At 38.4% G+C, this 26,026-nt stretch overlaps 1 protein-coding gene across 1 annotated transcript in view; it reads left to right on the top strand.

Annotated features, from left to right (window-relative positions):
* The window catches only part of LOC149818796 (uncharacterized), a 39,502-nt gene that overhangs the window by 8,527 nt on the left and 4,949 nt on the right, over positions 1-26,026 (top strand). The window contains exons 2-7 of the mRNA XM_089985484.1: positions 18,246-18,393; positions 19,549-19,620; positions 20,231-20,302; positions 23,837-23,908; positions 24,027-24,170; positions 24,317-24,397. Of these exons, the coding sequence (XP_089841610.1) occupies positions 18,246-18,393; positions 19,549-19,620; positions 20,231-20,302; positions 23,837-23,908; positions 24,027-24,170; positions 24,317-24,397 (589 nt within the window). The remainder of the gene's footprint in view (positions 1-18,245; positions 18,394-19,548; positions 19,621-20,230; positions 20,303-23,836; positions 23,909-24,026; positions 24,171-24,316; positions 24,398-26,026) is intronic.

Here is a 26,026-nt window from a genome sequence, read left to right as displayed (position 1 = left end):
GATTAAGAATTTTTGGTTGTAAATGTTTTGTTATTTCCAACAAAAATGATAAGCTTTTCGTTAAGGCCATTCTTTGTGTTTTCTTTAAGATATGCCGAAAACCTAAAAAAGGTTTAGGTGTTATGATATTGAGAAAGACAAACTTTATGTTTCAAGGAATGTAACTTTTCTTGAAAAAGAAAATGGTTTTGGAAAAATTGAGTCTAAGAAACCATGTGAGTATTTATTTTTGTTTCATCTAATGCATAAGCATAGTGATGATACCATTGATGTGAATGAAAGTAATGATATTCATCAGTGTCGATGGTAATACTCATGATGCACATGAAGGTGATATGACTATTGTTGAACCTCACAATGAACTTCAAACATACTCTTATCGTACACAAGGCAACTACCATGTGCATTAGAAAGGTATATCCAAAGTCAAGACATAGATCAATCTAGTGTTAGAAGATCTACGAGAATATCCCAAATACCTAGTAGATTTGTATCCTATGAGTCGTTTGAACCTCACTGTAGAGCTTGCCTTATGACCATACACTTCTGTGTCGATCCCTCCTATAATGAGGCCAAAAATCATCATGAATGGATTGAGGCCATGAGTAATGAATTATAGAAGTATTAAAAAAGGCCAAAACTTGGGCGATTCATTCATTACCTATAAGAAAGAAATCCATAAGATGTAGATGAGTTTTTAAAATTAAAATCAAAAGTGATAGAACATTAGAAAAACAAAGCTAGGCTAGTCGCCAAAGGGTATAATCAAGAATGATTTTTTTTTTGCCTCAGTAGCTAGGATGACCACAGTTCGAACTTTTGTCACCACCGCATATATTAGAAAATGACCTATCTTTCAAATGGATGTTAAAAATGCCTTCTTAAATGAAACCCTTAATGAAGAAGTCTATATGTAGGGATGGCAGTGGACCAGGAGAAAGCGGGGCCCCGCCTCGCCCCGTTTGGACCGGGGATGAAGGGTATGAAACGGGGATGGAGGTGGGGACGAAGGTTAAAATCCATCCCCGTTCGGGGATGGAGGCGGGGATGGACTTACACTTTTCTTCTCCCCACCCCATCCCCAGTCCTTCTAAAGGATGGCAATAGACTACGGGGAAATGGGGCCCCGTCCCGCCTCATCCCCGTTTGAACCGGGGATGGAGGACATGAAATGGGGATGAAGGCAGGGGTGGAGGTTAAAATCCATCCCCGTGCGGGGATGGAGGTTCTAATCTTGAGACGGGACGGGGGTGGAGACCCTGTCCCCCGCCCCCGCCCGGTCCATTGCCATCCCTATCTATATGGAACCTCCACTCGGGTTAGGTTTGACACATGAAAAAGTTCTTTGTTTACGAAAGACTTTGCATGGTCCGAAGCAAGCTCCTAAAGCTTGGTATGATCGTTTTAGTAATGCGATGGTTCAACTAGGATTTAGATCTTGTTGTACCGATATTGCTTTGTTTGTTAAGTCCTCTGATGCAGGTATAATTATTTTGCTCCTCTATGTGAACGATATGATTATCATAGGAGGTGATAAACATGGAGTTAGTCATATCAAGGATGTTCTAAAAAAATAGTTTGATATGACAGATCTTGGCTTTCTTTGATATTTGCTTGGGATAGAAGTTGCTTACTCACCCTAAGGGTATTTTTTGTCTCAAACTAAGTATGCAGGCGAGATAATTGAAGGGTCAGGTCTTACGGATGAAAAAAGAGTGGACATGCTAGAGGTCATCAATGCAAAGATGAAGAAAGATGATGGAGAACCTTTGAAGGATCCAACTACATATCGCCAAATGATTGACGCCTTAACTTACCTTTCTATTACTCGTCCTGATATTGCTCATACTATTTATATTGCTAGTCAATTTCAACATTTTTCCACTACACTACATATGAGTGTTGTAATGAAAATAGTTAGATATGTTAAAAATGATATCAATCATGGTTTATTTTTATCATCTTCATTCCCATCAGATGTTATTGCATATACTGACTCCGATTGGGGAGGAGATGTAAATGATCGTCGCTCAACCACTCGTTTTTGTATTTTTATAGGTGATTCCTTGATACCTTGGAGATGCAAGAAACAACAGAAGGTGTCAATGTCTTCCTAAGAAGTCGAGTATTGTGTAATGGCCACTACGACTTCTGAATTGGTGTGGTTGCGGTAGTTAATTGAAGACTTGAGGGTTTTTATATCTGCACCCTCGATATTATGTTGTGATAACAAGAACGCCGTTTATATCGCAAGTAACCTGCATTTCATTTGCGAACGAAGCATATCGAAATGGATTGTCATTATGTCTGTGAAAAGTTCCTGAAGCAAACCATCACTCTACCATATGTGTCATCTGAGTATCAACTGACAGACTTCTTCACTAAGGCACTACCATCTCCTAGGTTCTACTTTCTTCTTGGCAAACTCTCGGTTGTCATTCTGTGAGTTTGAGGGGGGATGTTAGAATATGGGTTGTATAAACACACACATGTATGTGTATATATATATACACGTGACATGATTGTAATATATATTACCTTCTAGGGGTATTTTGGTCTTTTGACCAATATAATTTTTCTGTAATAGGTGTCCCCCAATAGGGGCTGTTTTTATTTTATTTTGTATAGCTGTTGGAGAGCCCCAACAACCTATGTCACATGGGTGCGGGTGCAACACGGGTGCGGCGCAATTTTAAAAATTTTGGACACGAAGACTCGGCTATATATATATATATATAAGACTCGGTCAAAGTTGTGCCCATTAGGGGACAAGTGATGAGTTGTGAAGCCTGATTCAGGGTTTTTTTTCCTTACGGGGGGGGGGGGGAGGGGAGGGGTGGTTCCCGCCAGGGGGGGCCGCCCCTGGCGAGGGGTTATAGGGGGGGCAGCGCCTCCCCCCCCTCCCCCCCGAAGATATTTTTTTTAATTCTATAGCCCAAATTTTTTTTTTTTAAAAAAAAATTCCAAAAAATGGACTAAAATGACCCTGGGTGCGTTGACCGCACCCAGGGTCGGGTTGATCGAGTCCGAGCCGCACCCGTGTCGGTGCGTGTCGACGCGGGTGCGTCGACCTTGGAGCCGAGTCCGTGTGACATAGCCAACAACTATATTTTGGGGAGACTCTCACTCCCATTTTAGCCTATAAATATGGGGGTTAGTCTCCTTGTAATGCTATGCATTTTGTGCGCATTGTGTATAAAATAAATATTATATTTTTAAAGTGTTGTGTGTTCCTCTAAGCCCCTAAGTGGCTATTGTGTTTTTGCCCCTTTTGTGGCCTTTGTATTGGCCTCTTGCTTGAGGTGTGTGGAGAGTACTTGGTTTTATTACACCAACAACTTATCACCTTGGTAAGGGAAGAAAATACTCGAAGATTTTGGTTAGAGGATGATTTTCTCTGCACCACCGGGGATCGTTAGTATATCTTGCGGCAGGATACTCTGTGAAGGCGTTTGATGCACGAGTGTCATGACACGATCTAGGTTGGTCACCCAGGGCAACAAAGGACAATGACATTGTTGGAGCATGCGTTCTACTGGCTGCAAATGCACGACGACATATATGCATACGTGTGCACTTGCTTGATTTGTCAGCAAGACAAGGTCGTCAACCAAAAGCCTGGAGGATTATTGGAGCCATTACCAGTGTCGAGTGGTCCGTGGAAGCGTATCACCATGGACTTCATTGTCAGCCTACCAAAGGCACAAGAGTGCAATTCAATTCTTATGGTTATGGACATGTTTTTAAAGTATGCTATCGTCGTATCTGCCCCTGCCCCTGCCACTTGCTTAATTGCTTGATAGAAATCGTGGGTTCCTCCTGTCATACATAAGACTGAGCACAGGGTGAAGGGAAAATACGTGAGAGTTGCAGAATCCTCAATCAGAGGCTGTGGTATATGGCTTCCCATTAAGTAGATGCTGTTACAATTACTAGGGTACGAAAATACCCATTACACAACAAGAGAAATTTACAATATGCCATTAATGAACACATTAATGAACATGTGCTTAAATGTGTAATTAAATAAACTTGAATTGCAGTCGTGAATGGTGATTGCTTTTCATCCTCCCTCAAGTTGTACATGGTTTTGAACCATGAACAACTTGCCTTTCAACATCAAAAATCTATCCTTGATAAGCCCTTTAGTAAACAAGTCGGCAACTTGATCAGCAGTCCGAACAAATTCTGGTTCAATTTCCTTCTTTTCGACTTTCTGTCTTATAAAATGTTGATCAATTTCAATATGCTTGGCACGACTATGGTAGATAGGATTAAATGACATGTTGATGACACTTTGATTGTCACATAAGAGAATATCGATTCTCCTACTCTCTGTTAAAAGAAAACTATCATTTGTAATCTCATAGCTTATCTCATATGTAATACATCCCTCTTATGTAATCTTTTTTTAGTTTAGTTACATAGTCTAGTTAGGGTTATGATAGTTACTTTTTTAGACATCTTCTTAGACAACTTATCGAGAGATATAGAGAGGCGAACAAAAATTTGCATATGGTTTTTATTGATTTAGAGAAGGCATACGATAGAGTACCTAGGGATGTTCTCTGGTGGACAATGATGAAGAAAGGTATCTCTCTCAAGTACATTAGTATAATTAAAGATATGTACGAAGGAGTAGTAACCAATATCCGCACTTGTGGAGGGGTGACAAACAATTTTCCTATAACGGTTGGGTTACACCAAGGATCTACATTAAGCCCTTTCCTTTTTGCTATAGTGATGGATGAACTTACGAGATCAATTCAAGAGAATGTGCCGTGGTGTATGTTGTTTGCTGATGATATTATTTTGATTGATGAGTCTAGAGCTGAGGTTAATGCTAAGTTAGAATTATGGAGACAGACTTTGGAAGCAAGATGTTTTACGTTGAGTAAGAGTAAGACAGAATATATGGAATGTCGGTTTAGTAAGCAACGAAGTAGTGATGAGAGTGTAGTGAAGCTTGGTGAACAAGAAATAACGGTGGATGACTGTTTCAAATATTTGAGATCTATCATTCAAAAGAATGGAGAAATTGATGGAGATGTAAATCATAGGATTAAGGTTGGGTGGATGAAATGGAAAAATGCAACTGGAGTGTTGTGCGATCGTAGAATGCCATTGCGGTTGAAGGGGAAGTTTTATAGGACGACAATTAGACCTGCTTTACTATATGGTACGGAATGTTGGGCTGTCAAGAGACATCATTTTCAAAAAATGAGTGTAACTGAGATGCGTATGCTTCGATGGATGTGTGAAAATACACTAAAAGATAAGATTCAGAACGAGAAAATACGTAAGAAGGTAGGCGTTGCATCCATTGAAAATAAGATGAGTGAATCGTTTACGATGGTTTGGGCATATTCGGCGAAGGCCTAATGATGCTCCGGTTAGAAGGATGGAGAAATGAGAAAATATATTAGCTAAAAGAGGTCGGGGTAGGCCTAAGAAGACTTGGATGGAGATGATAAGAAAGGATATGAATGCTTTGAACCTCACCGAGGACATGACATTGGATAGAAATGATTGGAGGAGAAAGATTCATGTGGAGGACCCACAATGATTTTCTTTTTGGTTCATATCGCCGACCCCAATTGTTTCGGATGAAGGCGTTGTTGTTGTTGTGCTTTTTGACCAAAGTCAAAAAGCATAAAGTGCTTTTTGACCAAAGTCAAAAAGCACAAAGAAGAGTGAGCCGTTGGACTCCCAACAACTCTTAATAGAGTCGTTGGGAGCCCAACGACTCCCTCTTCCCTCTCATTCTCCCCTATTATAAATAGGGGATTCTCCCCTCTTATTTTGTATTCTGAGTGTGGTTTTCTCCCACTTGAATCAAAGTCTTTTATTTCCATTTGCTTTGCACTCTTTTTGAGTTTGGTGTATGAACTCTAGTGGTTCTTGTGAGTGTATGCTATTTGTGAACCTTCGTGGTTCTTTTGTGAGATTGGTTATGAGCATCATTTGAAGATTCAATTGTGGACTTCATTTCCTTACACTGTCAACAGATGCCTGATCCATGTTACTTCAGCTGTAGCAGCTGCCATCGATCTATATTCAGCTTTGGTGCTCGACCTCACAATAGCCCTTTGTTTCCTACTGCTCCAAGAGACAAGATTCAGGCCAACAAAAATACAGTATCCTGAGACAGACCTACGCTCATCCGGATCTTCTGCCTAGTTTGCATCTGTGTAAACAAGAAGTTCATGCATGTGATGTTCATTCATACTCTTTCTGTACAAAAGACCATCCCTAATAGTTCCATTCAAATATCAGAGAATGCGTTTAACAACTTTCATATGTCCAATGTGCGGTTCATGCATGAACTGAGATACCTGATTGACTAATAGACAATATCAGGGTGAGTAAAGGTAAGATATTGAAGCATCCTTACTATCCTGCGATATCCTGTAGGATCCTCATACAAATCTCCATATTGAGAATTGAGTTTCCGATGAAGTACACTGGGCGTGCTTAGAGGCTTGCAATCTTTCATACCTGCCTTGCTGAGAACATCAATAGTATACTTATGTTGGGTAAGTGTCATGCCTTCAATAGTTCTGTCAACTTCTACTCCAAGAAAATATCGCAGTTGATCAAGATCCTTCGTCTTGAACCTGTGGTTCAGGAGTTCTTTGACCTGTTCAATATGTTTATTAGAGTTACCTGTAATGATTATGTCATCTACATATATCAATAACAAGGTAACTGTGTCTTTATATTTGAATATGAAAAGAGAATGATCAAGAAGAGATCGACTGAAACCATATTTCTCTATTTCAAGAGAAAAACTGTCAAACCAAGAGCGAGAGGCTTGCTTCAAACCATATATAGCTCTCTTTAATCTACACATATTCTTTGGAGTTTCCTTCTGCATACCCAGTGGGCTACTCCATGTACACTTCCTCCTTCAGAGTTCCATGTAGGAATGCATTTTATACATCCAGTTGACTGATAATCCACTGATGCTCAATAGCCAATGATAATATGATTCGAATAGTGCCCATTTTCACAACCGGATTGAAGGTCTCATCATAGTCTTGTCCTTACTCCTGGGTGAATCCCTTGGCAACCAATCTAGCCTTATATCGCTCAATAGTGTCGTCCGACTTATACTTTATTTTATACACCCACTTGGACCCAACCATATTGTGATCATGTGGTCTGTGAACGATCTCCCAAATGCCACGTTCATGAAGAGCTTTCATTTCTTCATTTATAGCTTCAATCCATCGCTTAGAATTTGTTTCTTGATAAAATGTTGTGGGCCGATCTCCCTTACCTAAAGAGGTTAAGAAGAGTTGAAAATCCATAGTGAAATTTTCATATCTTACCCATCGATCAATAGGATGTTGGGGTCGAGTGGATCTTCTGAGAACAAAGGATGGAAAAAAAACAGAAGAATAATTCATTTCCTGATCAGAATTGGGGAGAGTCCCCTTCTCACGTCGAGAGTAAACAATGCCTTTATACCTTTCGGGAGGCAAGAGTAGATCTAAAATGATACTTTCATGAGTCCTCTGTACAACGCCAGACATGTTTCCCTCATCTCTTTGAGTACATTCTGAAGGACAAACATTATCAACACTAGAAAAGAGATCAGAGTTTAACCAGGGGTGATAAACTTCAATTTTAGGAAGAGGGTTGACATTGTGGTCAAAATTCAATTCATCAAATACAACATTCTTGGATATTTTGATACGCTTGCTCACGAGATCATAGCATCTGTACCCTTTATAATCATCTGCATACCTCACAAATATGCACTTTAATGCCTTATCCTGAAACTTGTGTCTCAATGAGCTGTCAACATGAACATAACATATACTCCCGAATACTCGCAAATCATGATAATTTGGGTGAACACCATGTGAAGAAAAGTAGGGTGATTTGTTTTCTAGGATATTCATGAGCAATCAATTTATGATATGAACGGCTGAATGAAAAGTCTCTGCCCAGAAGGTAACTGGAAGATTACTATCATGCATCATGCTCATTCACTCTCGACAATATGACGATACTTTCGTTCAACAATCTAATTCTGTTGAGGTGTATGAGGGCAAGACACCTGCCTACGTATTCCATTTGTCTGGAGAAAATTAAGTCATTTGAGGAGAATTCACCCCCTCCATCACATTGAAAACAAAGGATATTATCAGAGAATTGATTTTGAACAAAGGAATGAAAATTCTGAAATAACTTGAATGTTTCAGATTTACATTTCATAAAGAAAATCCATGTATACCGAGAATAGCTATCAACAAAAATAAGATAATATCGGATGCCAGACATGGAGGGAACTGGAGCCGGGCCCTGAACATCAGAACAAATGATTTCAAATGGTCTTGAAGCTCTTTTATTAATAGAATGAAATGGAAGAACATGACTCTTACATTGAAGGCAACTAGAACATTTTTTATCATTGACATTTAAACTTAGACTTGACTTGGGAATAAGACTGCTTGAAACAAGCTTTTCAATAAAATGATTACTACAATGACCCAGATGACCATGCCAAAGATTCAGCTTATTACACTCAGAAAGACTAAAAACATTCTCAGGAGGGACTGAAGAAGATGATGATGTGAGCTTCAAGGTGGAAGGATTCTTTTGGAACACATACATATTCCCTTGTCGTTTTCCTTCAGCGAACGTTTCCCTCGTGTGAAGGTCCTTGACACGAACAGAAAAATGAGTAAACTCAACTAAAGCATTAATGTCATCTACAAGTTTAGAGACAAAAATAATATTTTTCTTGATATTTGGAGCATAAATGACATTTGAGAGAGCAAGAGAAGAAGTAGACATAGGAATGACAAAGTTTCCAATATGAGAAATACGATGGTGAGATCCATCTCCAGTGACTATACTATTTCGACCAACATAAGGAACAAGAGTTAGGAGCCTACCAGCATCACCAGTGACATGAGTGGCTGCACTAGAATCGACATACCAAGTGCCCTGATCATTTTGTTTTAATTCAATTCAGCTAGAACAGATAGTAACAACTCCTTGACTTCGCCACTGTTCTTCAATTTATCTGACCCCTTTCTTTTCCCTGGTTTGCCTCTATTTTGAGGATTAAACCAACAATTAGCTTTGATATGCCCCCTTTTATTGCATAGAAAACAGGTGGGTATTGATCTTTGCCTCCTCCCGTTGGGAGGAATATTGGGTGTAGGTAATATTCCACGACTTTCTGGTCCATTTCTTTCTTGACCCCCTCTTTCTCGAAAATCATACCTACCACGTCCTCGTCCTCGTCCATAGATAACTCCTGTGGCAAGGACATCGTGTGCTCCAACTTGAGCATGAGTATCTTCAGAAAATCCCTTCAAGGTCATCTCATACTGTAAAAGCTTGGCGCGAAGATCTTCAAATGTGGGTAAATCTGACAAACACAACAAAGAAGTAACCATCATATGATAATCCGATCCCAGCCCACTCAAAGTTTGCTGCACCATATCTTTGTCACTAACTGCGCATTCCACGATGACCAACTGATCTGTAATGGTCTTCATTTTGTTCAAGTACTCCATGATAGTCATGGAGTCCTTCCTCAGCATTTAAAACTCTTTCTTTAAAAATAATACTCTGGCCTGAGAAACTTGAGAATATGTCTGAACCAATCGGTGCCATAATTGCATTGCAGAGCAGTAATTTGGAATTGCCGCAAGCACTTCCTGTGACAATGTAGAAGTGATATAGGCAACCAACGCCTGATCTCGCTTCATTCAGGATACATACTATGGATTTCTAACATAGGTAATAGAAAGATCTCTCTCACCATTCTTTTCTTCTTGTGGTACGAAGTCTGGAGGAACACGAACAGAACCATCCAGATGTCCAGAAAAGTCCTGGCTTCTTATGAATGGTATGGTTTGGCGCTTCCAAGTTAGGAAATTGGAATTGTTCAGTTTCTCAGACACAAGTTGACTAAGAAAGTTCAAGGAAAGACCAGTCTGAGAGTGAGAAAAGGAGTCCATATTCTATCGAAACCAGAAATAGGAAGGAATAAAGAAAATGGTGAATTCTATTGAAAATAGTTTTACAACAAAAACCCAATTACTATTAAATTCAAATGAAATTTAGAACAAAAACTTAATATCAGAGAATTTTGCTGCCACTGTCCTTTTGTTTTTGCGATTGGTATGGTAAACCCGAGGCAGAAAACCAGAGCTACGCAGTAAGAGTCTGTTCTGAATTAAAATTCAATCAAAGGGACATATTACTTTGAAAATAACGTGTTTTCTTTCAGAATATGAGAGAATATAGACAAATAGTGCAAAACAGAGAAAGATATAGGGAATGAGTCCAAATATGATATCACGCAAAGATCAAATGATGTGGGATCACATCCAGATCTGAATCTGATGTGTGTCAACGTGAAAAAGAATATAACGTGATCCTATTCAAGCTTTGAAATCACGCAAAGATCAAATGATTCAAATCCGATCTTGCGTGACTATTTGACCTGTTAATATATCACGTGCAGCAATATGGCAATACGAAAACATGAACAGAGAATCAACAAACAGAGAATCCAAGTTTTGGAAGAGAATCCATGTTTTGGAAGAGAAACATGCTGGATTTTATAAGGAGGATTGATTTGAAAACAAGAAAAATAAAGGAGAAAATCAGTAAGAAAATGATGAATTAGTAAGAGCAATAAGAAAAGGGGTAGTAGAAAGAAGAAGATCTGTAGAAGAAAGAAGAAGATCTAGGAGATGAAGAAGCTTTACCATTCATAAGAAGATCACGATCCTTAAGGTTGGATCTGAGGCTCTGATACCATGATAGAAATCGTGTGTTCCTCCTGTCATACACAAGACTGAGCACAGGGTGAAGGGAAAATACGTGAGAGCTTCCCCAGTCAGAAGGTCTGAACTGGGTGTGGAAGAATTGGCTTTGAAAGCTTTTATTTTTCAGGTTTTGCACCTTACCTTGAAGAGGTTTTGGGGAAGAGAACGAGATCCTTGAGAATGAAAATAATTTGGACAGAAGAAAATGAGGAAATCGTGATGGGACTTTGGGATGATTATCCCGAAATGGTAAAAAAGAAGTTTTATGGATGAGACAAAGATAAGAAATTTTGAAAAGACACAGGCTTAGCCCTTAACCTGGATGAGACATTTTTGAAAAATACCTCGTGAGACGAGGTTCAGGTAAAATCTTGATTTGAATGAATATACAAAGCATAGATTCCTTGATGGGAAGATCACGATGGGACTGGGAGAAATACCTCACCAGAATGAGGCAATTCTCTTTGAGAACCATAAACAACGCTAGGTTGCATCAAAATAGATATTGAGCTTTCATTTCTTTTTTTGGATAACCAGAAAATTTTGCCAATAAGATGAAATTGTAATTGATTCAAATGCTTGAAAGTGTGCATGTATGTGCGAAAGATATTCCCTCTTTTACCTAGAGTATTTCCTCCAACGAGGTTAACTCCCTGGATTCCAGAGTCAGATTCAAATTTTAAAGCTGTTGAGTTTCTTCAAGGCAGTTGCCCATTTCCTTGACATGAATAGAGAAGAAATACTCTTAATTTCCTAAAAGCAAGTAGTGAAAAGATATTGATGAAAGGATTTCGCATAAGAAAAGATGATTTTCGGCAATTTTGGCAATTTGATATCCTGAGGCTTTTTCCATAGTGATCTTTCTGGCACTTCTTTTTGAGACATTGAGCTTTTTGGGTTTCGGGGAAGTTCATTACATCATCCTTCATTTTGGAGATATCCTGGCTTTTCTCTTTTTTTTCTTTGGGGAAGGGTATGTCACAAACTCCTTCATCATCCTCAATCAGAGGCTGCGGTATATGGCTTCCCATTAAGTAGATGTTGTTACAATTACTGGGGTACGAAAATACCCATTACACAACAAGAGAAATTTATAATATGCCATTAATGAACACATTAATGAACATGTGCTTAAATGTGTAATTAAATAAACTTGAATTGGGTTTGGATAAGATCCAAACCCAATCGTGAATGGTGATTGCTTTTTATTGCCGACGCTGCAAAGTTGTTCGTGCGACACGTGATCAAATATTGGGGAATCTCAGAGAGCATTGTTAGTGACTGTAAAACCCGAAAATTTTGATTATAAAATATTCCAAATTATGCAATTTGGGCCTAGATCCACATTACAGATCTAGGACCCATAAAGGGGGTAATTAGGATTAATTGTTTTAAACCTCGATTTAATAATAATAAAAACAATAAATAAATAAAATTTTAAGTTTAAAAAAAAAAATTAATCCGAGGATCCACAGTTGGATCCATTTTGACTTGGGGTCGGGTTGCGGGTCTCGGGTTGGGACCCGAGCCCCACCCCATATTTTCTGCCCTGTTAAATGAAAAGGGCAACCCGATAAAAACTCTTGCAGAAAACAGAAAGGGGGGGGGGGGGGGGCAGGGGGGTTACGCAGAGCGTAACGACCCCGCGCCCATCTCGGCAGAGGAGGGGGAATCTGGGTCAATAAAAGGAGGTGGAGAGGGAGCCCTCTCCACTCAGTCCTTCCCTTCCCCCATCTCTTTTCCCTCGTTTCTCTCTCTCTCTCCCTGTCTGCGTGCGCGCACCAGAGGAAGAATGGGTCGCCGAAAAAAAAAAGCTGCGGCAACCCACAGCCACCAAAGTCTTCCAGCAAGCTCCCTTCTTCACGGCAGCAGCGGGGAGCGACACCAGCTGTCCGTGCCTGCACGTCTCCAGCCTCCGATCGCCGGAAAAGTCTTCTCGAGGTACGATGCTTCTTGGATTTCGGGGAAGGAATCGAACAAGGGTTCGATTCCGTGCGATGATTTGAGATGGGTTCTTGGGAAACCCTTTCCTGGGGCTATTCTTTTTCTCAAGAATCATGGGTTTTCAGTTTTTTTTCGATTACTGGGGAGAATACCTTTGATTTCGTGAAAATCCAAATACGCTATGGGGTGTTTGGATTTGTTATTGAAAAAGGGGTTTGGGTAATAACCATACCCAGGTTTCAGATTTCTGTCTTTCTATGTATTAGATGCTTTGGCTCTGTTAGAATAGGCGTGAACAAATCTTTTTTTTTGAGCTGATGTTGTCGATGGGTAGTGTGCTAATGAGATACGTAAATTTCTGGTAATAGGTTTTTGTTGAATGTGCATGTTTTGTGGGATAAAAGAAATCCGTGGTTCTATAACTAAAAGCTAATGTATGCATACTTCATTTGACACTTTTGGTTTAATATTGCTACCTGTGAGCAGGAACTGTACAACAGTTCTCATTCGGGTGTACTGAGTTTTTAGAAATAATCTAGAGGTGTGCCCTAAGAAAGGCTGATATGGTTGCTCATGTATATAATACTTAACCTGTATTATATACATACTTTTAAATTTGTAGATTTGGCATTGGAAATACATTTTAAAATTTTTTTCAGCTCTAGCACGATCTTAACATTTACTGTTGGTGGTATGAGTTTTGACAGCAGCTGGTATGGATTGAGTTCAATGACAGTGAAATTTTCATGCACTGATCGTAATCAAGTTCTGTTTTGAACTCAAGAAATGCAGGGAGTCTTGTTCTGTTGAGTACAGGGCAGAAAATCCTTCGGTTCCTTTCCTCTTTCCTTGATGATATTAAATAGCATTATTAATGTAAATAGCCAGAAAGATGTTGATAGGGCTGCAAAGCCCATTCTGTTCCTTAGCCTCCTGCAGGATTGTGAGGATCAGTAGCACATACTGCTACTGCTATCATGCTTTGGCCTTATGTTTACATACTGTTTTCTGGTTGCACTGGATTTGGGTTTCCCATGAGTAGCCGGTTTTGGAAAAAACATTCTTGAGGGAAAAAGGATCTAACATTATTAGGGATCTTTATTATTGATAGCTGAAATGTCTATTTTGACTAGCGTTAGAACCAATTATCATGACCTTTGTGCAGTTTTTGACAATCTTAGTCTTGTTGTTTCGTTATAAGTATTGAGGGGAAGGAGAGCATAAGATCATGGGTTGTGTGGAACCCTGCCAAGCCCAGCCGAATGGTGCTGGATTATATTTTTACTAAGGAAAATATGATAAATGCCATTTCCTTAACTGTCCATGCTTGTGGACAAATGACAGGTCGATTGAATCCTTGTTCATGTATAGTATGGCTCATATGGAAGCTTAGCTTAGCACTTTAATTTTTTTTTCAGAATGCTAGCTAATCGTGTTAGACCTGGCTCTTTGCATACAGGTGAATGAAAATGCTAATATGCTTAGACTTGATTGTTATGCTTGATTTGGATATCGTTGTCTAGTTGTTTTTCATGGGCATGAGCAATCATGAAACTAATGCTTTATTGCTTGAATTTATATGCATGGGTGTTCACATGATATAATAAAATTAATCAAGGAATGACAACGTACATTTGGTATAAATATGTGAATCCTTGCGCATGAATCTTTGAAACCATGCTTGTGAATGTTGTTTTATGTCCATGGTTAGATTGGCATATATGGATGTGCATTTGGAAACACTTGTCGTGGAGAATTATGCTTTCACTTGACTGTTATGACTATGGTACGCATGAGTGTGAGCATGATTCAATTATTAGTAAGTCTTCTTGAACATGTACACTTGATTTATATGTGAAATGGTACAGGTACACTCACACACTTAAAGAAACCATGGATTGGTTAAGACCCATATGTAATGTAGGTAACACACACATATTGAAAATGCATATGAATGAATTATGACATGCATATGTTTGGGTTTATATTTGCATGAATATATATGCTGTTTGGCATTTTGGCTTAGTGTTATGAATGAAACACTACTTGGTTTTATTATGCGATGCACCGATGGCCTAATTGGATCATCATCGGCCTGGAGAGCCGTGGGTTTGGTTTTCTTTTACATATGTTTTAACTGCATCACTTAAACCACATAAGATGGTTTGGCACATTACTACACTATTCTAGTGGTTTATACGGGCTGGAGTCCCGAATGGGTCCCTGCAAAGGAGGATGCGGGTTTTCACTTTACTTTTGCATATGTGTGGCAAACTTAAAGAAATGGACTTAATTAAAAATATAATGAATAAGAACAGTGTAATATACATTCTGGGATATCTCATCTGGAGTATGAGAATCTTAGATATCCGGTCTTGGGGAGATTGTAAGGATACAAAAACTCCGTGTGCGTTGTTGCCCTTGAACCCGATATTGAGGTTCTTCTCCTGGCCACGGTTTTAGGGAGAGCCCGCCACTTTACCCGGGAGTGGTGTGTTAGTCACAACTGTGAGTTTATGGTACCAAGGAAGTGACACTTGTGGGCGTGGGGTGTCTCTTGTGTCCTCGACATTAGATGTGAAGGTCTAATGTTCCGATGGATGGTGCTGTTTCCTGATATCGGTCGAGGGCTAAGTTGGAACCCAGTATTTAAAATACAAATTGTGTGTTAAACTACCCTGGGAACCTACTTGACCTCGGGGTTTGTACCCGTTTGGTGTATCCGCGGGCCACGATAATTAAAAAGAGGAACTTAAAGATGTGTGCATTTAATAGGGCATGCATATGGAAAGATGACACTTAAATGAAAGATAACAGAAGAAATCATGCATTGCACATAATCATGCATTTTTCTGTTATGCATTAGATCATGCATGTTTGAATCACTCTTGATATCATGACATGATTTGGTATTAGGATATGATTTACTTCTTGAAATCATGCTGCAAGGTTTAATTATTTAGTTCTTGATATATGTACTGTTTTACTATTCTTGACTGGTGAACACATGCAATTGTTGGTAGTTATAGATATTTGAATGTTGCAAAATTTTATATCTACACTCACTCAAATCACTGCATGAAATCTTATCCATGTTCTTTCTCTCACCTGGTTTCTTTAGAAGTAGCTGTGCTCAGAATTTCGGTTCTGACACCCTACTTTGTTGGTTTTTCACAAGAAATGGTGAACAGTGAAGTTGGACATGCATCTGGGAATGGATGAGTTATACTTGAGCTTGTCAGCTTCAGTAGAGGACTTAGTGGCTCTTTCTTTTGTCTTTTAGTTCTTTTAATTTCTGCAATTGTTACTTTACTTTCAGTTGAAGAAAACCTTGTCTTTGAAATTTTCTTACTCATTAATAAAAGAGTTTTAGTTGGTTGATATGGATAATAATTGCAACTTCGTTTGTGGTGGTTGGGCTATCCAATGACAAGTGGAACTGTGAGGACCCCAGATCTCTGGGAAGGTTTCCGCAACTTCTAGAAAAAAAAATAATATTCTGCATTTTTAAAGGGTATGGATTGGGGTCGTTACAGTGACTGTGATGCTCGCTTCATTGAGAAATTTTGGCGTGAGGTATTAAGCTTGATGGAGATATTTCATCGTAAGTTTTCATCCCCAAATAGATGGGCAGACAGAGCGAATTAATGGCATGCTGAAGGAGTATCTTCGACACTTTGTTAGTGCCAACAAGAGAGATAGGGTGTATTTGCTTAATGTCGTCCAATTCTGCTATAACCTCCAAAAGAGCGAGTCATCTGGCCATAGTCCATTTGAAGTTCCAACAGGACAACAACCCGCAGACTCCACACTCTCTTACTTTCCGAGGATGTGGGAAAGCACCTTATGCATACCAGTTCGACAGGAATTGACAAGACCAGACTAAGATGGTGAAAGTTTATCTGAACAAGCCAACAAAACACATGAAGAAATGGGCAGACGAAAAGCGTCGACCTGCAGAGTTTCACATTGGAGATAAGGTGTTGGTGAAACTCTTTCCCAAGCGCACAACCATTTTTCGAGGACACCACTGAGGCCTCATTCTCAAATATGATGGCTCCTTCACCATCACAAAATGCGTTGGAAACTTGGCGTGCAAGTTGGACTTGTCAGCAGATTTTCAAGTGTATCTAGTCTTTCACGTATCCAACCTAAAGTTGTTCCATAAAGATGAAGGAGATCCACAATGAGGCATACCTCAACATGCTCCTATCTCATAACGCACGCCTTCAACAACCAACATTCCAGGCAGAGAACCAGAAATCATCTTCAACCACTCCAACAACTACTTTGGTGAAGTGAAGAAGTACCTAGTGCAGTGGAAAGGTTTACAAGTGAGAAGCTACTTGGAAAAAAGCAACAAACATGTGGAAATACCATCAACTTGTGGAGGAGTACCACACACGATTGCCGCCGAGGATGACACCAACTTAGGTGGGGGAGCGTGTTCCAGACCGCCTGGTTTTTCACTTTTTGTTTTCTTGATGTAAATACCTCTTGACACTCTTCAGCCCTTGTCCAGGGCTTTGCCCTAAGAATCCCCTGGTACAAGGTGAATTCGGGGTCCCTCTGCACTCGTTAACTTTTGCTAATGGAAGTTCTTGCATTCTTGCCTTCCCACTCTCTTTATATGATTGTGCCGCACGTGCTTGTGTGACTATGCCCGCGCGCTTGATGAGCAATAATCAGCTCGAGTTCCGTTGTGCGCTTGAAAGGTCATTCCGGTGTTGGGGTACACCGGGGCACGTCACAGGGCCTTCACTTTTAGCATGTGACACTATAAATAAAGGGTTTGTAAAGAGATTCAACCCATCAAAATGTAAGAAATACCTTTAGAGCTGACCCTACAGATTCTCCATCCCAACATTACCTTCTAATCCCTCTCAATTCATATATTCAATACAATCAATGGTATGCATTTTTTTTTAATTATTTGCAATGAAAATGTTCTAAAATTAACCTATTTTTTCTTTTTCTTCCTCTTAAATGTTCACAAGATGTTTGGTTAATATTTTTAGATCTTTCTTTTCTTAATTACAAGTGGTATAAAAGGTTAGTTATTCACTTCAATTTTAGTTTAGATGTATGCTTATTTATATACATTTTTATTAATTTTATTTGAATTAATAATACAAATTTGACATAAATATTAGCTATCTAGAGCCCAACCACCAGGACATAAATATTAGCTAACCATTCCAGTTTCATGTTAATAGAACTTTCATGCACTAAAAGTTGATTGATGTTATGATGTATCAGCTTTCAGTGATACTCGTGTTGCTATTAATCTTAGAATTCCATACATATGTGTATGTTCTATTTATGCCTTGGTGTTCCTTACTTTCCTTCAGTTCTTGTAAGCAATTGGCAGATGCTGCCACTTTCATGTAGCCAAGTGGGTTTTCATTGATCAAAATGGAATGGTTGAGAGATCTTCCGAAGTTTCTGCCTAAGCCATTTAGTATTTGTTTTCTAATAAAAGTTGACATTTTATTTCAGTGAAGGCACTAAATGAAATAAAGGCATCTCTTGGCTGGAGAGTGGTGTATGCATGGGTTGGAGATGATCCTTGTGGGGATGGTGACTTACCACCATGGACTGGTATAACGTGTTCTAATCAGGGAGATTACAGGGTTGTAACAGAGTTGTAAGTCTATCACTGTATAAATTTTTTCTGTCACCCTCTTTGATGGTTAACTGATGTAGTAGGCGAACTATGTTTTTATTGTGCTTTATCTGTCTATGAAATCTGCCGTCTGTATTGTGAATGTATTTCTTTCTGAGGTTCCAAGTCTTATATTTGGCAGATATAAACTTGTGTTTTGGCTCCTTTTGGGGGACTTTGTTAAAGATACAGCAGAGGCAGTTGCCTTATAGAAACACATGAATTCACATCTCTTATTTTGTAGAACCAATTCTAAGAGGCTAGGAAAGGTGAAGACAATGCTTTTTCAAATTCATTTAATCTATTGTAAATTAAATCTGTTTTACATGGTGTTTTATTGTTACTGGAAAACTATTCTATATGCTGTGATGCCGAGCCACGATTTAGCTTAAGGATAGCATTTGATATGCTTTTAAATGAAATTTAAGGAGATACCAATTGGATTTACTGAGGAATAGTTGTTTTACTATTTGCTGAGAGTTAGCCCTTTGGGATTGACCACCAACTGTTTGTTTGCTTGTGTTACATCTATTTCTTTTATTTTTTGATGCTAAGTCATCCAAAGCATATCCATTTTAATTCTTTGGTATAAAGTGTGTCCATAGTCACCGGTATCATTGTAGGAAATTTCTCGCCGAAGGTTTTTCTTTGGAAAATGTAGGAAGTCTTAAAAATTAAAAAGTGAAGAATAATAAAAAGAAGAAGAAAATAATAGGTTTTATATTATTTTTCTTGCAAAAAATATAAAGAAACAAGTTTGAAGAGCTTTTGAAATACAAAAAAAGGAGGCTTAACATATATAAAAGTAAGATTTTTTAAAAATATCACAAAAATATCACAAAAATATCACAAAAATATCAAGATAATATCGCGATATTATGAAAATATCATGATATTTTGTCAATGTTATCGGCTTACCTTAAAATACTGATAATCTTGCGATATTTACAAAATATTCGCGATATCACTGACTATGGACGTGGCTCTTCCTTCACAATTATGCCTCTATACCTCTACTGTTATTGTAACAACTTACTTCTTGTGCTTTTATCCTTTATGAGTGATCTACTCCTGCATTGCAGTAACCATGCCGCTAAGCTTTTTTGTCTGTTCTCTCATTTTACTTTTACCTTGCAGGGAGGTTTATGCAGTTTCAATAGTTGGACCTTTTCCTACTGCTGTGACCAATCTTTTGGACCTCACAAGACTGTAAGTACCACCAATTTCCCCTTTACAGTCTTCCTTGTGGAATGATCAATTTCAGTATATATTTTCCATTGCTTTCTGATTATGTTCAAAAGAGAAGTTTTATCCCATGGTAGTACTGGGAATGCTTTTGTTTCTTCTATGCGCTTTTAATAATATCACTTTTCAGTAATATGATTATGCAATGAGGTCGTCACTTTACTAAATTCAAGTTTTTTGTTTGTCAAAGTATGTTCTTTTAATGATTTGTTGCTTCAGCTTGGTTGTTTATAAAGTACTTGATGTGCACGAGTGATGAATAAAACATCTTGCTTATTTGCTTTCGGACAAGTTGTGGAAATGGCATTGTAATTTGTCTTCATTATATTCTAGAATTCCCATTTGTTTTTGTATTCTTTTAGATTTTGGTGTCCTCCACTTGGTGATGTGCGCTGTTATTGTATGGTTGTCAACGTTATAATATATAGGCTGCCGGCTGGGTTTTAAGTACCAAGGTTGTCCTTTTTGTTCTCCATGTATGGAATATTTTACAAGGAAATAGTTTTTACTGTTTTCCTCTGGAGTGTATGATAAGTACAGATGCTTAATATATGTTTGTTTCTTTTTCTACCAGGGATCTTCATAATAACAAGTTGACTGGGCCAATCCCTCCTCAAATAGGGCGGTTAAAACGTCTGAGAATATTGTATGCTTCTTGACTCTTTTGCTATTCAGTTTAATTATATCTTTTGTTAAAATTCAACAAGTGGTGGAGGGTTTTATCTCGTCTATCTTCATTCCTGAGAAAATTTGCATTAGTTAAGTTGAATTTTATTCGTTTTGTTTAATCTGTTGATTTCTATTTTGATGTACGTGCATGCCACTAAATCATAGGATCTTAATCAGAGTATTGAATGCTCTGTTGTTCATTAAGAAACCTGATATTGGAGTGCTGGATTTGGGTTGGTTGATATTATACAGATTCCCATTCCTTCGATGCTGTGATATTGCTACTGTTGCTATCTTTGTATGTGTACTACCACCTCATACGGTGGTTATATGGAGTATCAAAAAAGGACAAAATAGTGAACATGTGGGTTCAAAGTAGGGGTAGGCTTAAGATGTACAAGCCTTGCGGACTCGATAAGTATTCATCATATATATATATATATATATAATATTATATAATATCAGGATCATTTGGTGCCCCAATGGGCTCGACCCAACATAATATGTCATGACCAGAGGCCCAAGCCGATGGTTGTCAGGTTGGTTTTAGTGTCTGGTCTTCTCTAGTCTGTTCATTAAGTTCAGGACTTGAACTGCTTGTTTCATCCATTGAAAGGATAAGTAGGTCAGATTGGACAAAACACAGCCCGCGCCCAACTTTTTGAATTTCAGAGGTTTTCAATATTTTAACAATTTTAAGTGGGTTATGAGACTGGCTTGATATCTAGACAGGGATGCCCTGACTATACAGATATATATTGGGCTTGCTTAGGCCAAAATCTTATTAGGTCAGGTCCAGAAAAATGACCTACGCTACCTATCCAGTATCCACCATGTAGCTGCCCAGGCCTAGTTGAAAAAATATCAGTAGTAAATCCAAATATTTGGGGATCTTCTTGAGGTCGTCTAGCCATGGTGTCCTGAAAGTCTGAATCTTGGGTCAGTGCTCATAAGATGTGATGATTTGATGCAAGCTGAAAGAAGTACGAGATAGGAGAAGGTGAAAGACTTGTCAGGCAACATGAATGGAATGTGGTGTGACTCTAAAGCTTGACTGATGATACAAATGAATGGATAAATGGGACTTTGTGCCCTTTTTTCTTTTTCCCTTGATAGACAAAAGCGAATTTTGTTGAAAATAAAGGGATAAGGGAATGACAAAATTGTCAACCCAGGATTATAAAAAATTGTTTTAAAACAAACGAGGGCGAGAGAGTTCAAAGAGTGAGGGGAGTGGTTTGCTCTTGGTTTGGTTCTTGCTGTATGGAAACAGGGTTTTCTACCATTCCTGACCATTTTATACTTGTACCATTATGGATTTCTTTTTATTTTAGCATACATGACAAGGTAGTGCTTGCATGAGTCGCTAAAAATGGAGTTATTGCTCTTATTCCACACCGCCCTCCCAAGAGATGAGAAGACAGCACCTTTGAACCGAAAACTACATTTGCCTTTCAAATCTCAAATGTGGCCTCCAAAAGGTCCATACAATCAGTGTCACCAGATATGCAATCTTCTTTGTCAAGCCAAGCAAGATGTGAAAGTCTTCTAAAGAATGAGCCAGTCACACGAATACTTTGTCTTTTACTCTTACCACCCCCCTTTCATATAATTGTAATTAAAACTTTATAAAATTGGTACATCTGTATCTGCAGCTGTATCAAATGTTGTCGCAATTGGTTTTTGTACCTAATGATTGAGTATAGGTTGAGGAAGGTTGCCATGATATCGGAGAATCAATTTGGTTTTATGCCTGGAAGATCAACTATGAAAGCTATACATCTTCTTAGACAACTTATTGAGAGATATAGAGAGGGGAACAAAGATTTGCATATGGTTTTTATTGATTTGGAGAAGGCATACGATAGAGTACCTAGGGATGTTCTCTGGTGGACAATGATGAAGAAAGGTATCTCTCTCAAGTACATTAGTATAATTAAAGATATGTACGAAGGAGTAGTAACCAATGTCCGCACTTTTGGAGGGGGTGACAAACAATTTTCCTATAACAGTTGGGTTACATCAAGGATCTGCATTAAGCCCTTTCCTTTTTGCTATAGTGATAGATGAACTTACGAGATCAATTCAAGAAAATGTGCCGTGGTGTATGTTGTTTGCTGATGATATTGTTTTGATTGATGAGTCTAGAGCTGGGGTTAATGCTAAGTTAGAATTATGGAGACAGACTTTGGAAGCAAGAGGTTTTACGTTAAGTAAGAGTAAGACAGAATATATGGAATGTCGGTTTAGTAAGCAACGAAGTAGTGATGAGAGTGTAGTGAAGCTTGGTGAGCAAGAAATAACGGTGGATGACTGTTTCAAATATTTGGGATCTATCATTCAAAAGAATGGAGAAATTGATGGAGATGTAAATCATAGGATTAAGGTTGGGTGGATGAAATGAAAAAGTGCAACTGGAGTGTTGTGCGATCGTAGAATGCCATTTCGGTTGAAGGGAAAGTTTTATAGGACGACAATTAGACCCGCTTTACTATATGGTATGGAATGTTGGGCTGCCAAGAGACATCATTTTCAAAAAATGAGTGTAACTGAGATGCGTATGCTTCGATGGATGTGTGAAAATACACTAAAAGATAAGATTCGGAACGAGAAAATACGTAAGAAGGTAGGCGTTGCATCCATTGAAAATAAGATGAGTGAAAATCGTTTACGATGGTTTGGTCATATTCGGCGAAGGCCTAATGATGCTCCGGTTAGAAGGATGGAGAAATGAGAAAATATATTAGCTAAAAGAGGTTGGGGTAGGCCTAAGAAGACTTGGATGGAGATGATAAGAAAGGATATGAATGCTTTGAACCTCACCGAGGACATGACATTGGATAGAAATGAGTGGAGGTGAAGGATTCATGTGGAGGACCCAAATTGATTTTCTTTTTGGTTCATATCGCCGACCCCAATTGTTTGGGATGAAGGCGTTGTTGTTGTTGTTGTATCCTGAATTGAACCGGACTGAACCGGTTTGAGCTGGAATTTTTAAAATTTTAATTTTCTAGAAAAAATTAGAAAATCAAAATAAAAAATTCAGGAAAAATATCTAAAAACATGGAAAATAAAGAAATAAAGTAAATAATAAGTTATATGGTCCAATCAAATTCTAAAATATGCACTTAATGTCTAAACAATATAATAGCCAGTAAATATCATAATTATCACAAAAAAGAAAAAAGATAAAAGAAAACTGATTCAAGTGATTCTCAAGAAAATCAGTGAAGGGCCAATTCAATTTTATTCTGACATCATATTCTGTACCCATGTAACACAGGAATGGGCAAGCAAAAAGTCATAGGCCTTGCGAAGCTGGGCCTGTATAAATGGGACGATACTGGACATTGCTGCTGATGATCATTTTTTACTGTAAATTTTGTGAACTTCTCATAATCCCATTGACATTTAGGTTAATTTATTGGTTTCTATTGGTAAGGTAGAATGTTATGCCAATTTTTTAATAACTATCTGCTGGAAGTTTAATCTTTTTTTTTTTTGACTTTAGGAACCTGAGGTGGAATAAACTTCACGATGTTATCCCTCCTGAGATTGGTGAACTGAAAAAATTACAATATCTGTAAGCTCTCGGGCACTTGCATTGCCACATTTTTGAGCTTATATATTTTCTGCATTGTGTAGTTGGCATCAAAGGATATCAAGTTCCTAAGATCTTTCATTTGCTGAAATTTTGGCAGGCAGTTGAGCTTCAACAATATCAAGGGTGAAATTCCTAAGGAGCTTGCAAATTTGCCAGAACTACGTTATCTCTACCTTCAGGAGAATCGCTTCATTGGGCGTATTCCACCAGAACTGGGGAATCTTCCCAACCTCAGGCACTTGTATGTTCTTATTCTTTGATTTAGTCACTACCTGCTTGGTAGACATTCAATCTGAACTCTAATACGGATGATCATTCTTGGGCAAGTAGCCTTTATATTGCTGCTGTATCAACATATTCTGATCTAAAATAAAATGTTTGATTCAGAGATGTTGGAAACAACCATCTTGTGGGAACAATAAGGGAGCTTATACGTATAGAAGGCGGCTTTCCATCTCTACGTAACCTGTAAGTGTGGTGCTATACCAATGACTTTGGGATGTGAGGTGTTCTAGTTGTTGTATATTGCTGAATGCTGAAAATCCAGTTCATCGTACACTTAGAAATTAGGTAGTGATTTCATATAGAAGGAAAATCTTATCTATTTATGATTGCATTTTCAAAAGAGAAATTATATCCTGGAATATTCACAGTAACATTGTATACCTTTAAGTTATTGCAGGAAAGAAATTCTTCATACTATGTTGCCTGTAAGATCAGTCATTTCTCAGGTGTATCATTCATGTTGATTGTCTAGATCTAGCTGAGGAAAAGATAGAACGGAAGACATGATGTCCAAAGCAAGTGTAACGCCCCGAAATTTAAACCCAGATTTTTGAGGATTTTTTTTTATGCGGAATCAACTAATGATTCCAGGGTTAAGCATTTCAGAACGATACATGAAGGTAAAAGCAAACCACACTATTTATTTTTATTTTAATAATAATAGAATCCAACATCAGAGTTTTCACATTATGAGTCTCAAACTAAAATTTCCAATCTGAAAGAAAGTAGGATCGCCAGGGAACAAATAGATCAAGTCTTGGTCAGCGCCTCATCCCGCTTCGCTCATGAAACTACTCTGTGCCTTAAAATGATAAAAATTATAGGAATTAGACTACCACGTCTAAGTAGGAAAACTGTATTTTTTCTTGCAAGTAGATCATGTGTCAAGTATATGATGTGGGTGTCGTGGGTGATTTTCAGCCTATATAAAAGCACATAAAGAAGTCGATGCAATAGCAATAACAAACATATAACTAAGTAGAGAAGTGGATTATGCAACAATTATAAATAAGCAAGAAAAGCATTTTATGCAACTACAACAGTTAAGCAAGTCAGGTATTAAGCGATTAAAGCATATTCTGTAACAGCACTAACAGGAACATGCATAACATCTATGTATTATCCACAATATGTATTCAATTATCTCGAATCTGCACATTTTAGGATGTCGTTTCATCACAAGCACTGAATATAAAGCATGCTGAAAAATATGCAAATGTCTCTTTAATGACTCCATCACAGTAATACCTAACTGTTCTAATTGATGTTTATCTTTTCTTATCCCGCGGGTACACACGGGCCAAGGCAACCATCTCAGAAGAAAACGTTCGGGGGTATATTATTCAAGGTTATTTTATTAACCCAAACATTCTAACTGAGACTGAAATCCTAAGGGAGCGGCCAATGACCGAGAGAAACTCCCAAAGGCCAAAACCAAAACAGGATGCATCCCTAACTTCTGCAGAAGAACAAAGAGCTACCGCCTAGGACAAATTGGTAGTCCGGGTCCCCCAACTCCGAGGACTGGGACCAACGAGTCGCTTTACGCTCGAATAAAAACACGTCCCCGAAGTTTTGTACCACCTACCCTCTCCAAGGTAAGCCTGAAACTGAGTGGGTTACTCTTTTTATTTAATTTATTTCCCGAAGTACAGGGCATTTCCCCAACTTCCTTCTACTACCACGACAGTAAAATTCCCAACCTTAGTCAATTTACCCAGGGTATAAAACCGTCCCAATCCTTTGTCGTATTGATTGCATAACCCACCCAAAGTGCTCTGGTGCCTGTAAACCAGTCAAGCACGGAAGTTA

Source organism: Nuphar pumila, chromosome 13, assembly GCF_984573655.1.
Source record: "Nuphar pumila chromosome 13, dmNupPumi1.hap1.1, whole genome shotgun sequence".
NCBI classification, from domain to species: domain Eukaryota; kingdom Viridiplantae; phylum Streptophyta; class Magnoliopsida; order Nymphaeales; family Nymphaeaceae; genus Nuphar; species Nuphar pumila.
Note: the sequence above shows the minus strand (reverse complement) of the source record. Positions and strands in the feature narration are given on the sequence as shown.